The following is a 15,973-nucleotide window of genomic DNA, read 5'->3' on the forward strand; positions in this document are numbered from 1 at the left end:
CATGCTGACCAGGCGCTGCGCCACCTGTTGGAGAAGCTGGCGGTCTGCACCCGTCATGTCCACTAACTCCTTCAGCTGTGCGGCCATCAAGCGATTAGCTTCATGCTGTGCGGCAGTGGCCTGTACTAGGGCTTTCACCACGTCTTCCATACTGTCGCCTGTGCCACGTTTTTGCCCGCATTCTCCACCACAATGTAACAAAACACTCCGGGATCGCCTTTGCTGGGGTCAAAGGTCACGTGGTTTGTGCATTGAGGCGACAGCAGGTTTCCAAGTTGGCTGACCTTAGGTCAGGTTTATTAAAGTGAAAGCAACATAGAAAAAACAAAACATAAAAATAAATCCTAGCCTGTCCGGCACTAACTAAACCAATACGTTGCTATCTAACAACTGGGGGGCTTCTCCCACCCAGCTAACAACACATAGTCCTTGAGCACAGCTCTCACTCACGTTTTGTCTCACACAGACAGGCAATCTGTGCGCCCCAGGCTGACGATGGAAACCCCCAGCTGGTCATCCTTTATTCCTGCACTTATTAACCCCTCGGTATCCTGAAGATACTGAGTGGCCTAACTCACATAGGACAAGTACCCGACTATCAGACCGACATGACATATATACATATATACATATATACATATATACATATATACATATATACATATATACATATATACATATATACATATATATATATACACACATACACAGTTAGGTCCATATATATTTGGACAGAGGCAACATTTTTCTAATTTTGCTTATAGACATTACCACAATTAATTTTAAACAAAACAATTCAAATGAAGTTGAAGTTCAGACTTGCAGCTTTCATTTGAGGGTATCCACAATAAAATTGGATGAAGGGTTTAGGAGTTTCAGCTCCTTAACATGTGCCACCCTGTTTTTAAAGGGACCAAAAGTAATTGGACAATTGACTCCAAGGCTATTTCATGGACAGGTGTGGGCAATCCCTTCGTTATGTCATTCTCAATTAAGCAGATAAAAAGCCTGGAGTTGATTTGAGGTGTGGTGCTTGCATTTGGAAGGTTTTGCTGTGAAGTAAACATGCGGTCAAAGGAGCTCTCCATGCAGGTGAAACAAGCCATCCTTAAGCTGCGAAAACAGAAAAAAACCATCGGATAAATTGCTACAATATTAGGAGTGGCAAAATCTACAATTTGGTACATCCTGAGAAAGAAAGAAAGCACTGGTGAACTCATCAATGCAAAAAGATCTGGGCGCCCACGGAAGACAACAGTGGTGGATGATCGCAGAATAATCTCCATGGTGAAGAGAAACCCCTACACAACAGCCAACCAAGTGACCAACACTCTCCAGGAGGTCGGCGTATCAATATCCAAATCTACCATAAAGAGAAGACTGCATGAAAGTAAATACATAGGGCTCACTGCACGGTGCAAGCCACTCATAAGCATCAAGAATAAAAAGGCTAGACTGGACTGTGCTAAAAAACATCTAAAAAAGCCAGCACAGTTCTGGAAGAACATTCTATGGACAGATGAAACCAAGATCAACATCTACCAGAATGATGGAAAGAGAAAAGTATGGCGAAGGCGTGGTACAGCTCATGATCCTAAGCATACCACATCATCTGTAAAACACAGCGGAGGCAGTGTGATGGCTTGGGCATGCATGGCTGCCAGTGGCACTGGGTCACTAGTGTTTATTGATGATGTGACACAGGACAGAAGCAGCAGAATGAATTCTGAGGTATTCCGAGACATACTGTGGGCTCAGATCCAGCCAAATGCAGCCAAACTGATTGGTCGTCGTTTCATACTACAGATGGACAATGACCCAAAACATAAAGCCAAAGCAACTCAGGAGTTTATTAAAGCAAAGAAGTGGAATATTCTTGAATTACCAAGTCAGTCACCTGATCTCAACCCAATTGAGCATGCATTTCACTTGTTAAAGACTAAACTTCAGACAGAAAGGCCCACAAACAAACAGCAACTGAAAACCACCGCAGTGAAGGCCTGGCAGAGCATCAAAAAGGAGGAAACTCAGCGTCTGGTGATGTCCATGAGTTCAAGACTTTAGGCAGTCATTGGCAACAAAGGGTTTTCAACCAAGTACTAAAAATTAACATTTTATTTAAAATTATTGAATCTGTCCAATTACTTTTGGTCCCTTTAAAAACAGGGTGGTACATGTTAAGGATCTGAAACTTCTAAACCCTTCATCCAATTTTAATGTGGATACCCTCAAATGAAAGCTGAAAGTCTGAACTTCAACTGCATCTGAATTGTTTTGTTTAAAATTCATTGTGGTAATGGCTATAACCAAAATTAGAAAAATGCTGTCTCTGTCCAAATATATATAGACCTAACTGTGTATATATATATATATATATATATATATATATCTCATTGAGACACTCACACATATATATATATATTCTGTATTTATATTTAATTCAGCGTGATATATGTGAAAAGCCGGTAATTCAATTGCCGCCTTTTCATTTCTCCTTCACAAACCCGACAGGATACGAGTCATGGTTTACATACAGTAAACCATCTCATATCCCTTTTTTTTTTTTGCATATTCCACACTACTAATTTTAGTAGTGTGTATGTGCAAAATTTTGGCGCTGTAGCTTGTAAAATAAAGGGTTAAATGGCGGAAAAAAATTGGCGTGGGCTCCCGCGCAATTTTCTCCACCAGAGTGGCAAAGCCAGTGACTGAGGGCAGATATTAATAGCCTAGAGAGGGTCCATGGTTATTGGCCCCTCCTGGCTACAAACATCTGCCCCCAGCCAAACCAGAAAAGGCACATCTGTAAGATGCGCCTATTCTGGCACTTGGCCACTCTCTTCCCACTCCCGTGTAGCGGTGGGATATGGGGTAATGAAGGGTTAATGTCACCTTGCTATTGTAAGGTGACATTAAGCCAGATTAATAATGGAGAAGCGTCAATTATGACACCTATCCATTATTAATCCAATAGTACGAAATGCTTGAAAAAAAAAAAAAAAAACACACACACACACACACACATTATTTAAAAGTATTTTAATGAAATAAAGACACAGGGTGTTGTAATATTTTATTAGACTCTTAATCCACCTGAAGACCCTTGTCACCTGAAACAAAGTTTCAAAAAAACAAACAACAATATTCCATACCTTCCGTCGTTCTGTCCCACGTTGTAAACCAATCTGAAAGGGTTAACTAATTTTACAAGCAGAAGCCTGTTAATGCAGCCGCTTCTGCCTGTAAAAACCCGGGGAATGAATGGGAAGCAGGGTGACCTGTAGTTACCTTGAGTCGCGGGAGCCCACGCCAATTTTTTCCGCCATTTAACCCTTTATTTTAGAAGCTACAAGCGCCAAAATTTTGCACATACACACTACTAACATTAATAGTGTGGAATATGCTAAAAAATAAAGGATATGAGATGGTTTACTGTATGTAACCATGTCTCATATCATGTCGGGTTTGGGAAGGAGAAATGAAAAGCCGGCAATTGAATTACCGGCTTTTCTCTCTAACACCGGTCCGTATTTCTCGCAAGTCACTTTGCTGGTCCGTGTGTAATCCGTATTTTTCTCACCCCCATAGACTTTAATTTGCTATTTTTTGCGCATTACGGTGACAAACGCAGCATGCTGCGATTTTGTACGGCCGTAGAAGACCGTATAATACGGATCAGTAAAATACGGCTGATAGGAGCTGGGCCATAGAGAATCATTGGGCCGTGTGTTATGCGTATTTTACGGGAGCATTTTCTGCGCTCATACGTCCGTAAAACTCGCCAATGTGACGCCAGCCTCATACTGAGAGTAGAACTGCCACATGCAGATTCTCGACGTTCTTGCCTTGCTGGAAGTCTTTGGCTACTTGCCATTTCATTATTTGGAGGGTTCCTTCTGGTCCTTATACCTCGGGTTGAAGACTGCTGCCATCTCATGTTCTGCATCTGTTTATTAATCTGTAGACGGTCCAGTCTTAGCAGCTATCTCCCTCAGGTAAGTTACCCGATATTGCAGGAGCATTCGGATGTTCCTAAGGCTTTCCACGGAGCCAACAACGATTGGAACCATGCCATCTTCACCAGCTACCTGGACTTCATCATCAGGTGGGATCCTCACTCTCGTCACACCGGATCTATTCACAAGCTCTTGCATCATTTTTCCATGCCTTCCAATGACTTTCCCCACCAGATGTCTAGGTACTGAAATTACATTTTCCACTAAGCCCAGCCGATTTTTAGCTTCCCTCGCAAGCGCCAGACGTCGAGCGACTTTCATATTACTTAGAATGATCATATTTCCAGGTGCTTCCAGGAAGTCTCCAGTCACAGGAGCTTCCAACACAGATCGTACTTGTCCACGGTCTCTCCAGGTGCTTCCAGGAAGTCTCCACTCACAGGAGCTTCCAACAAACTGTCCAGGTCCATGGTCTTTCCAGGTGCTTCCAGGAAGTCTCCACGCACAGGCAGGAGCTTCCAACACAGACATGACCTCTTCCAGGACCTACAGTATAAACCATTCAGGTCCAAACACTCTCAACCATGTGACCCACCCCCTGGTCACATTATGAAGCTGTAACCACCTCCACAGGCGGGAAGTGTGTGTGTGGCTATTTCGACCCACCCAGCTCTTCAAACTAGCCCAGTAAGCCTCCCTCTATAAAACTATACAAATAATTGTGGGACTACAGGTCCCAGAACATCAATACTGCAGGCTTACAACACAGACTTCCTCTGCGACACATACCGGCCATTAACAATCCTGCTGGACTTTGTCTCATCACCACAGTTATACCCAGGACTACCATGCATCCTTATGGCCTCAATATGCCTCCGCGCATATTCTGAAAAGACTTTGCAGCGCCCCCTACCGATAACAGGGGTCACTGCACCACAGGTGGCATTTCTTTGGAGGGCCGCACAGCCCTCCATGCGCTCGCCAGAGGTATAAGACACAATATCTCAAATACAGATATCATGGTACGATACCAAAAATTTGTCCTGGAAAAAATGTGTTATATACCAGGACCTCACTAAATGGTATCCTGTGGAGCTCCCTCAAATTATCCAAACACCAGAAATTGGAGCAAAAAAACACAAAATATATTGATCATAAAATAATAAATTTTATTTAAAATGTATAATATAAAGGTAAGTATCACAAAATTAGGTAATTAGAACAGAGCAAAAGATTAGGTTAAAGGTGCACTTTAAGTGATGGCACCCCCAGGACAAAGGCATGGAAATTTTAGCTATCTCATATCACCCAAACAGGGGTCTGATTCAAATAAAGTGCCTAGTGCATATAATTTCATCCATAGCCTAAATGGTCACATGAATCTCAAAAAGGTAAAATCCCATTGTATCAAAAACAGCTGTCTGGCTAACAAACTAACTAGTGAAAGAGACATGAGACCACCCACAGATCTTACCCATATCTTTGTCCATAGGGATACCCACGCGCCCCAACGAGCGTTTCACGACAGCTTCCTCAGGAGCATGCCCAGGCATTGTAGGGAGGTTGTACAGGCATGTGGAGGCCACACACACTACTGAACATCATTTCCTTGTCTTGAGGCATTTCCACTGAAGTTGGATCAGCCAACAGTACACAAAGTGCAGGAAGAGACAGATACATACAGGAACTCTATGTGATCACTAATCTACAATACAGGACATATAGTGCTGGAGGACACACACAGGGCCTCTATGTGAGCACTAATGTACTCTAGCACAACACAGTACACAAAGTGCAGGGAGAGACATACAGGACCTCTATGAGAGCACTAATGTACTCCAGCACAACACAGTACACAACATGCAAGATGAAACATACAGGACCTCTATGAGAGCACTAATGTACTCCAGCACAACACAGTACACACAGTGCAGGGAGAAATATACAGGACCTCTATGAGAGCACTAATGTACTCCAGCACAACACAGTACACAAAGTGCAGGGAGAGACATACAGGACCTCTATGTGAGCACTAATGTACTCCAGCACAACACAGTACACAACATGCAAGATGAGACATACAGGACCTCTATGAGATCACTAATGTACTCCAGCACAACACAGTACACAAAGTGCAGGAAGAGACATACAGGACCTCTATGAGAGCACTAATGTACTCCAGCACAACACAGTACACAAAGTGCAGGGAGAGACATACAGGACCTCTATGAGAGCACTAATGTACTCCAGCACAACACAGTACACAAAGTGCAGGAAGAGACATACAGGACCTCTATGAGAGCACTAATGTACTCCAGCACAACACAGTACACAAAGTGCAGGGAGAGACATACAGGACCTCTATGAGAGCACTAATGTACTCCAGCACAACACAGTACACAAAGTGCAGGGAGAAATATACAGGACCTCTATGTGAGCACTAATGTACTCCAGCACAACACAGTACACAAAGTGCAGGGAGAAATATACAGGACCTCTATGAGAGCACTAATGTACTCCAGCACAACAGAGTACACAAAGTGCAGGGAGAGACATACAGGACCTCTATGTGAGCACTAATGTACTCCAGCACAACACAGTACACAAAGTGCAGGGAGAGACATACAGGACCTCTATGAGATCACTAACAGAGATAGGCGGACACCTGGATGTTCAGGTCCAGCAGAACAGTTAGGCCGGTGTCACATGTGATGGCATGTGATGCGAGAAACTAGCACGAGTCTCTCACATCAGTTCCCGGCACTGCCGCTAGCGGTTCGGACCGGAGCGTTCAGCTGCATAGAAATACATGCAGCCGCACACTCAGGTCCCATGTGCCGGCAGCAGTGCCAGGAATTGATGTGAGAGACTCGCGCTAGTTTCTTACATTACACTCAAGTGTGACACCGGCCTTGTAAAAAGCTCAGGTTCGGGTACCAGCACAGTACCCAGACCACATTCACATGAATGAGGGGCCCGAACATACAGTATTAGCCACGCTGTCATGTGCATGACAGCACGACAAACACCGGCGTAGCACTTCTGGTCGGCGGTAAAATCATCCCCACTGGTCAGAGAGCTGCGGTTCCCACGCTGTCAAAAGACATTGTGAGTGCTCAGCTGTGATCAGAGGTATAAAGTTCACCTCCGGGCACTGGTGTCAGCGGATGGGACTACAGCTCCCATCATCCGACACCTGCTGCTGCTAATAACAGCTGAGAGCAGGAGCGGATGATGGGAGTATTCATTAGCAGACTTCTGCGCTATAATAATTAAAAACGGCGTGGGTTCCCCTGTATTTTCTATAAACAACCAGGAACAACTCACAGCTGGGGGCTGCAATCCTCAGCTGTCAGCTTCAACAAGGTTGGTTATCAAGAATAGAGGGGTCTCCATGCCATATTTTGTACTTATTTAAATAAATGTAAAAAAAGTTGTCAGGTCTCCTCCATTTTTGACAACCAGCCTTGCTAAAGCAGACAGCTGGGGCTGGTATTCTCATGCTGGTAAGGGGCCATGGATATTGGGCCCCCCAGCCTAAAAATAGCAGCCCGCAGCTGCCAAGAAAAGGCACAACTATTAGATGCACCAATTCTGGTGCTTTGCCCGGCTATTCCCACTTGTCTGTAGCGGTGGCAAGTGGGGTTCATATTTGTGGAGTTGATGTCACCTTTGTATTTTCAGGTGACATCAAGCCCACGGATTGGTAATGGAGAGTCGTCTATAAGACACCTCTTCATTACTAATCCTATAGTTATATGGTAAATATAGACACATCCAGAATAAAGTCCTTTATTACAAATAAAACAAAACACACTTTGTTATTTTTAAATAAAAATGTAAAACAGTTACGGTACCGTCACATTTAGCGACGCTGCAGCGATCTAGACAACGAAGCCGATCGCTGCAGCGTCGCTGTGTGGTCGCTGGAGAGCTGTCACACAGACAGCTCTCCAGCGACCAACGATGCCGAAGTCCCCGGGTAACCATCGGGTTACTAAGCGCAGGGCCGCGCTTAGTAACCCGATATTTACCGTGGTTACCAGTGTAAATGTAAAAAAAAAAAAAAAAAAAAAAAAAAAAAAAAAAAAACACAAAAACTACATACTTACATTCCGATGTCTGTCGCGTCCCCCGGCGTTCTGCTTCCCTGCACTGTAAGCGCCGGCCGTAAAGCAGAGCAGTGACGTCACCGCTGTGCCCTGCTTTACGGACAGCCGGCGCTGACACAGTGCAGGGAAGCAGAACACCGGGGGACGCGACAGACATCAGAAGGTGAGTATGTAGTGTTTTTTTTTTTTACATTTACACTGGTAACCAGGGTAAATACCGGGTTACTGAGCGCGGCCCTGCGCTTAGTAACCCGATGTTTACCCTGGTTACCAGTGAAGACATCGCTGGATCGGTGTCACACACACCGATCCAGTGATGTCAGCGGGTGATCCAGCGACGAAATAAGGTGCTGGCCTTCTAGCTCCGACCAACGATGTCACAGCAGGATCCTGATCGCTGCTGCGTGTCACACACAACGATATCGCTATCCAGGACGCTGCAACGTCACGGATCGCTAGCGATATCGTTGTTAAGTTGTTCAGTGTGAAGGTACCTTTATACTCACCCAATTCCACCAAATCACTTGTCAACCAGTGGTAACTGAACTGCTGCGAGCGCAGAGTCGGTGACCGGCACTCACGGTGCTAGCGGGGAGCTCACCAAGGTCACGGCAGTTGAGCCCGGCAAGGAACGCAGCCTCAGTGACCGGAGGTAACCTCAATGACGTCACTGCCGATCACTAAGTCTTCGTTCCCAGCAGTTCAGTCACCAGCGGTTCTCAGCCTGGATGGTCGCATCTTGCCACCGCCCAGGTTAAAAACTAATTATCCCTCAGGCATGAATTACGGCGTGAGACAGAACGACGGATAGGTGAGGGATACTGTTTTATTTTATTTTTGTTTTATTACAGAAGACGCGTGATTTGGTGGAATTAGGCGTTCGGTGAGGATAACGGTTTGTTCTTTTTACATAAAACAGCATTTTGTTTTCTTTCTAATAAAGGACTTTATTCTGGCTGTGTGTTTATTTCCCATATTACTATAGGATTAGCAATGGATAGGTGCTTATAGATGCCTCTCCATTACTAAAGGTACCGTCACACTCAGCAACTTTGCAACGAGAACGACAACAATCCGTGACGTTGCAGCGTCCTGGATAGCGATCTCGTTGTGTTTGACACGCAGCAGCGATCTGGATCCCGCTGTGCCATTGCTGGTCAGAGCTAGAAGTCCAGAACTTTATTTCGTCGCCAGGTCGGCGTGTATCGTCATATTTGACATCAAAAGCAATGACGATAACAATGGATGTAATGGAGCTAACAACCAGCGAGAACGAGAAGTGAGTCACCGTTACGTCACAGGATCGCTCCCGCATCGTTCTGGAGTTGCTGTGTTTGACGTCTCTACAGCGACCTAAACAGCGACGCTCAAGCGACCTAGTTTAGGTTGTCTATATCGCTGCAGCGTCGCTGAGTGTGACGGTACCTTAAGCCATGGGCTTGATGTCACCTTTTCATTGTTAAGTGACATCAACTCCACAAAGGTGACATCAACTCTACAAAGGTGAACCCCAATTGCCACCGCTACAGGGCAAGAGGGAAGAACCAGGCAAAGCGCCAAAATTGGTGCATTTAATAGATGTGCCTTTTCTGGGCGGCTGCAGGCTGCTATTTTCAGGAAGGGAGGGGGTTAATATCCATGGCCCCTTACCAGCCTGATACCAGCCTCCAGCTGTCGGCTTTAGCAAGGCTGGTTGTCAAAAATAGGCAGGGACCCCACACCTTTTTTTTTTTTTTTTCAATTATTTATTTAACTAATTACAAAATACGGTGTGGGGACCCCACTATTCTTGATAACCAGCCTTGTTGAAGCTGATAGCTGAGGGTTGCAGCCCCCAGCTGTGAGTTTTGCCTGGCTGGTCATCAAAAATACCAGTTTTTTTATTTTATTTTATTTAGAGCGCAGGAGCGGCTGATGAATACTCCCATCAGCCGCTCCTGCTCTCGCTGTTACTAGTGGAAGCAGGTGTCGGATGATGGGAGCTGTAGTCCCATCCGCTGACACCAGTGACCGGAGGTGAACTTTATACCTCTGATCACAGCTGAGCGCTCACAATGTCTTGACAGCGTAGGAACCGCGGCTCTCACAGGTGGGGATGATTTCCCCACCGATCAGAAGCGGTGTTTACCGCACTTTCATGCACATGACAGCGTGACAAACACCCGGCATTCGGGCAGCTGAACCCAAACAGTAACACGGACTACCTGATAAAGTCCGTGACCGAACAGTACGGTACGGAAACCAAACTTTACTGTTTGGGTTCGCCCATCTCTACCCACTAATGTACTCCAGCACAATACAGTATGCAAAGTGCAGGAAGAAACATATAGGGCCTCTATGAGAACACTAATGTACAACACGGGACGTATAGTGCTGGAGCAAAAATACAGGGCCTCTATGAGATCACTAATGTACAATACAGGACATATAGTGCTGGAGGACACATACGGGGCTTCTAGGAGAGCAGTAATGTACAATACAGGACATATAGTGCTGGAGGACACATACGGGGCTTCTAGGAGAGAAGTAATGTACAATACAGGACATATAGTGCTGGAGGACACATACGGGGCTTCTAGGAGAGCAGTAATGTACAATACAGGACATATAGTGCTGGAGCAGAAATACAGGGCCTCTATGAGATCACTAATGTACAATACAGGACATATAGTGCTGGAGGACACATACGGGGCCTCTAGGAGAGCAGTAATGTACAATACAGGACATATAGTGCTGGAGGACACATACGGGGCCTCTATGAGAGCAGTAATGTACAATACAGGACATATAGTGCTGGAGGACACATACGGGGCTTCTAGGAGAGCAGTAATGTACAATACAGGACATATAGTGCTGGAGGACACATACGGGGCTTCTAGGAGAGCAGTAATGTACAATACAGGACATATAGTGCTGGAGGACACATACGGGGCTTCTAGGAGAGCAGTAATGTACAATACAGGACATATAGTGCTGGAGGACACATACGGGGCGTCTAGGAGAGCAGTAATGTACAATACAGGACATATAGTGCTGGAGAACACATACGGGGCTTGTAGGAGAGCAGTAATGTACAATACAGGACGTATAATGCTGGAGCAGAAATACAGGGCCTCTATGAGAGCACTAATGTACAATACAGTACACAGTGCAGGAAGAAAGATATACAGGACCACTATGAGATCACTAATGTACAATACAGGACATATAGTGCTGGAGGACACATACAGGGCTTCTAGGAGAGCAGTAATGTACAATACAGGACATATAGTGCTGGAGGACACATACGGGGCTTCTAGGAGAGCAGTAATGTACAATACAGGACATATAGTGCTGGAAGACACATACGGGGGCCTCTATGAGATCACTAATGTACAATACAGGACATATAGTGCTGGAGGACACATACGGGGCTTCTAGGAGAGCAGTAATGTACAATACAGGACATATAGTGCTGGAGGACACATACGGGGCTTCTAGGAGAGAAGTAATGTACAATACAGGACATATAGTGCTGGAGGACACATACGGGGCTTCTAGGAGAGCAGTAATGTACAATACAGGACATATAGTGCTGGAGCAGAAATACAGGGCCTCTATGAGATCACTAATGTACAATACAGGACATATAGTGCTGGAGGACACATACGGGGCCTCTAGGAGAGCAGTAATGTACAATACAGGACATATAGTGCTGGAGGACACATACGGGGCCTCTATGAGAGCAGTAATGTACAATACAGGACATATAGTGCTGGAGGACACATACGGGGCTTCTAGGAGAGCAGTAATGTACAATACAGGACATATAGTGCTGGAGGACACATACGGGGCTTCTAGGAGAGCAGTAATGTACAATACAGGACATATAGTGCTGGAGGACACATACGGGGCTTCTAGGAGAGCAGTAATGTACAATACAGGACATATAGTGCTGGAGGACACATACGGGGCGTCTAGGAGAGCAGTAATGTACAATACAGGACGTATAATGCTGGAGCAGAAATACAGGGCCTCTATGAGAGCACTAATGTACAATACAGTACACAGTGCAGGAAGAAAGATATACAGGACCACTATGAGATCACTAATGTACAATACAGGACATATAGTGCTGGAGGACACATACAGGGCTTCTAGGAGAGCAGTAATGTACAATACAGGACATATAGTGCTGGAGGACACATACGGGACTTCTAGGAGAGCAGTAATGTACAATACAGGACATATAGTGCTGGAAGACACATACGGGGGCTTCTAGGAGAGCAGTAATGTACAATACAGGACATATAGTGCTGGAGGACACATACGGGGCCTCTAGGAGAGCAGTAATGTACAATACAGGACATATAGTGCTGGAGGACACATACGGGGCCTCTAGGAGAGCAGTAATGTACAATACAGGACATATAGTGCTGGAGGACACATACGGGGCTTCTAGGAGAGCAGTAATGTACAATACAGGACATATAGTGCTGGAGGACACATACGGGGCCTCTAGGAGAGCAGTAATGTACAATACAGAACACATAGTGCTGGAGGACACATACGGGGCCTCTAGGAGAGCAGTAATGTACAATACAGGACATATAGTGCTGGAGGACACATCTCTGCTATCACTGTTGGGGAATTACTCTGTGGTTACGGGGAGTCTCCGCGGGAGATGATGGGGACAGGACATCAGGGGAATAGCGGCTACACCGTCCTGGGCACGGACCGGAGAGGACCGCGCAGCCTCAGTCTGCACCGCGCAGTGACGGACGCAGTGTGGAGTGAGTCTGTGACACATACCGCAGTCCACGCGGAACTTCTCGTGCCGGGTCTTCAGCTGCTCCGCGTCACTCTGCTGCTCCGCCAGGTACCGCTCCAGTTTTCCCTGCACGGCTTTGGGCAGCTTGGCCATCTCGGCCTTCTCCAGCACCTGCTGCAGAACCGCCGCCATCGTGTCGGACGACGCAGCCGCTCCGGGTCACACGAGCAGGATAACAAGGCTCACAAATGCCGCCTACCTAAGCCTGGGGGCTGCTGGGAAAATACACTTCTTCGAACAGCTCGCCAATTGGGCGACAGTGTGACGTAGTTATAAGCGACTTCCGGTGTAGCGCAACGTAGTCTGGTAAATGTAGTTCATGGTCCTAAGCAGAGCACTTCCTCGGCCAATGCCGAGGTGACGGCCATGTTTCTGTAGACCGCACTGTAGTACAGCGGACGGAAGCTCGTATAGAAGAACAGCTCGGCTCTGCGTAGGTCACGTGGTGCGGTGTCTGGAGAGTGATTGGCTGTTGGCCTGCTGCGCTCCGGGAAGGTAAGGTGGTCTCGTCATCCTGTGTGATCTGTGCCCCCCGGGAATGGGCTCTCCACATTACCCCGTTGTGGATGGCGCTGCTCCCGGTGACGTCCCGTGCTCAGAGCCAGTGAGGGGCATGGAGAGGCGCATGTTATCTGCCCGTCCTGTCCCCTGCAGCAGCCTCACACTCCACCATATGGCCGCGGTGCGGACGGGTCCTTATACTGAGGCCGTCACCCACACCTGTCTCAGGAGGGTCCGCAGCGCTGCCCACCAGGGTTCTTCCCGTCATCCTGAATGGCGCGGTCAGATCGTGCTTGTAATTACACTTTACTGTTTATTGAAATTGTCAGCCAGTCTTGAGATATTAATGCTTTTTTTTTGTTTACAGTTTGTTGCCTTGGAAACCGACCACTGCTCCTAGACAGAAGATTTGCAGTGCTTACAAGCTCTTTTCTATTGAGCTTGTAAGTGCTGATTTTAAGCTTTCCAGGATCGCTGGAGCACATTTCCTCCTAATCACGAGCAGCTTCAGTACAACACTGAGAAGCTGAACAGCAGCAGTGATCCGTCTCCTAAGCAGTAACCTAAAGAAAAGCATTTATAGGGAACCTGCCAGTGGGATTGTGCTCAGTAACCTACAGACAGTGTCAGGTTGGCAGTGTTATAATGATTAAAAAGAGACCCGGGGTGAAGAAATCTGTCTTGTGGTTCTTGTGTAATCAGTGTTAGAAGCTGTCAGTTAATGAGCTGCCCATGCTCCTGGGCCGGACTGTTGGTAGAGTCTCATCTTCCTGCTCTGCACCAGAGAAACCAAGGAGAGACCTGCGCACAGAAATGTTCAATTTTACTCGAGCTGGAGCATCACCTCATTCTTCAACACTGATAGACACCAACGAGAACAACGTAACTGAGCCAGAGCAGATGATGGAAAGAGCGCAGAGCAGATGATGGAAAAATCGCTGAGCAGATGATAGAAAGAGCGCAGAGCAGATGATGGAAAGAGCGCAGAGCAGATGATGGAAAAATCGCTGAGCAGATGATGGAAAGAGCGCAGAGCAGATGATTGGAAAGAGCGCAGAGCAGATGATTGGAAAGTGCGCAGAGCAGATGATTGGAAAGAGCGCAGAGCAGATGATTGGAAAGAGCGTAGAGCAGATGATTGGAAAGAGCGCAGAGCAGATGATGGAAAGAGCGCAGAGCAGATGATGGAAAGAGCGCAGCGCAGATAATTGGAAAGAGCGCAGAGCAGATGATGGAAAGAGCGCAGAGCAGATGATGGAAAGAGCGCAGAGCAGATGATGGAAAGAGCGCAGAGCAGATGATGGAAAGAGCGCAGAGCAGATGATGGAAAGAGCGCAGAGCAGATGATGGAAAGAGCGCAGAGCAGATGATGGAAAGAGCGCAGAGCAGATGATGGAAAGAGCGCAGAGCAGATGATTGGAAAGAGCGCAGAGCAGATGATGGAAAAAGCGCAGAGCAGATGATGGAAAGAGCGCAGAGCAGAACATGGAAAGAGCGCAGAGCAGAACATGGAAAGAGCGCAGAGCAGAACATGGAAAGAGCGCAGAGCAGATGATGGAAAGAGCGCTGAGCAGAACATGGAAAGAGCGCTGAGCAGAACATGGAAAGAGCGCTGAGCAGAACATGGAAAGAGCGCTGAGCAGAACATGGAAAGAGCGCTGAGCAGAACATGGAAAGAGCGCTGAGCAGAACATGGAAAGAGCGCTGAGCAGAACATAGAAAGAGCGCAGAGCAGATGATGGAAAGAGCGCAGAGCAGATGATGGAAAGAGCGCAGAGCAGATGATGGAAAGAGCGCAGAGCAGATGATGGAAAGAGCGCAGAGCAGATGATGGAAAGAGCGCAGAGCAGATGATGGAAAGAGCGCAGAGCAGAACATGGAAAGAGCGCAGAGCAGAACATGGAAAGAGCGCAGAGCAGAACATGGAAAGAGCGCAGAGCAGAACATGGAAAGAGCGCAGAGCAGATGATGGAAAGAGCGCAGAGCAGAACATGGAAAGAGCGCAGAGCAGATGATTGGAAAGTGCGCAGAGCAGATGATTGGAAAGAGCGCAGAGCAGATGATTGGAAAGAGCGCAGAGCAGATGATTGGAAAGAGCGCAGAGCAGATGATGGAAAGAGCGCAGAGCAGCTGATGGAAAGAGCGCAGAGCAGATGATTGGAAAGAGCGCAGAGCAGATGATGGAAAGAGCGCAGAGCAGATGATGGAAAGAGCGCAGAGCAGATGATGGAAAGAGCGCAGAGCAGATGATGGAAAGAGCGCAGAGCAGATGATGGAAAGAGCGCAGAGCAGATGATGGAAAGAGCGCAGAGCAGATGATGGAAAGAGCGCAGAGCAGATGATGGAAAGAGCGCAGAGCAGATGATTGGAAAGAGCGCAGAGCAGATGATGGAAAAAGCGCAGAGCAGATGATGGAAAGAGCGCAGAGCAGAACATGGAAAGAGCGCAGAGCAGAACATGGAAAGAGCGCAGAGCAGAACATGGAAAGAGCGCAGAGCAGATGATTGGAAAGAGCGCAGAGCAGATGATGGAAAGAGCGCAGAGCAGCTGATGGAAAGAGCGCAGAGCAGATGATTGGAAAGAGCGCAGAGCAG

The 15,973-nt window shown here is 46.8% G+C and overlaps 2 protein-coding genes across 6 annotated transcripts in view; one reads left to right on the forward strand and one right to left on the reverse strand.

The window, feature by feature from the left end:
* TPR (translocated promoter region, nuclear basket protein) overlaps positions 1-13,662 on the reverse strand; it is a 196,773-nt gene extending 183,111 nt beyond the window's left edge. For 3 of the 4 annotated variants that reach the window (XM_077277611.1, XM_077277610.1, XM_077277609.1), the window contains exon 1: positions 12,860-13,020. In XM_077277611.1, the coding sequence (XP_077133726.1) occupies positions 12,860-13,010 (151 nt within the window). In that variant the 5' untranslated portion in view covers positions 13,011-13,020. Of the gene's footprint in view, positions 1-12,859; positions 13,021-13,598 lie in introns of those variants that run through there. The other variant, XM_077277613.1, reaches the window with a different exon arrangement.
* The window catches only part of ODR4 (odr-4 GPCR localization factor homolog), a 94,036-nt gene continuing 91,299 nt past the window's right edge, over positions 13,237-15,973 (forward strand). For both annotated transcript variants that reach the window (XM_077277615.1, XM_077277617.1), the window contains exon 1: positions 13,237-13,373. The gene's annotated coding sequence lies outside the window, so the exon portion shown is untranslated. The remainder of the gene's footprint in view (positions 13,374-15,973) is intronic.

The sequence above is a fragment of the Ranitomeya variabilis genome, chromosome 8 (genome assembly GCF_051348905.1).
Source record: "Ranitomeya variabilis isolate aRanVar5 chromosome 8, aRanVar5.hap1, whole genome shotgun sequence".
Lineage (NCBI taxonomy): Eukaryota > Metazoa > Chordata > Amphibia > Anura > Dendrobatidae > Ranitomeya > Ranitomeya variabilis.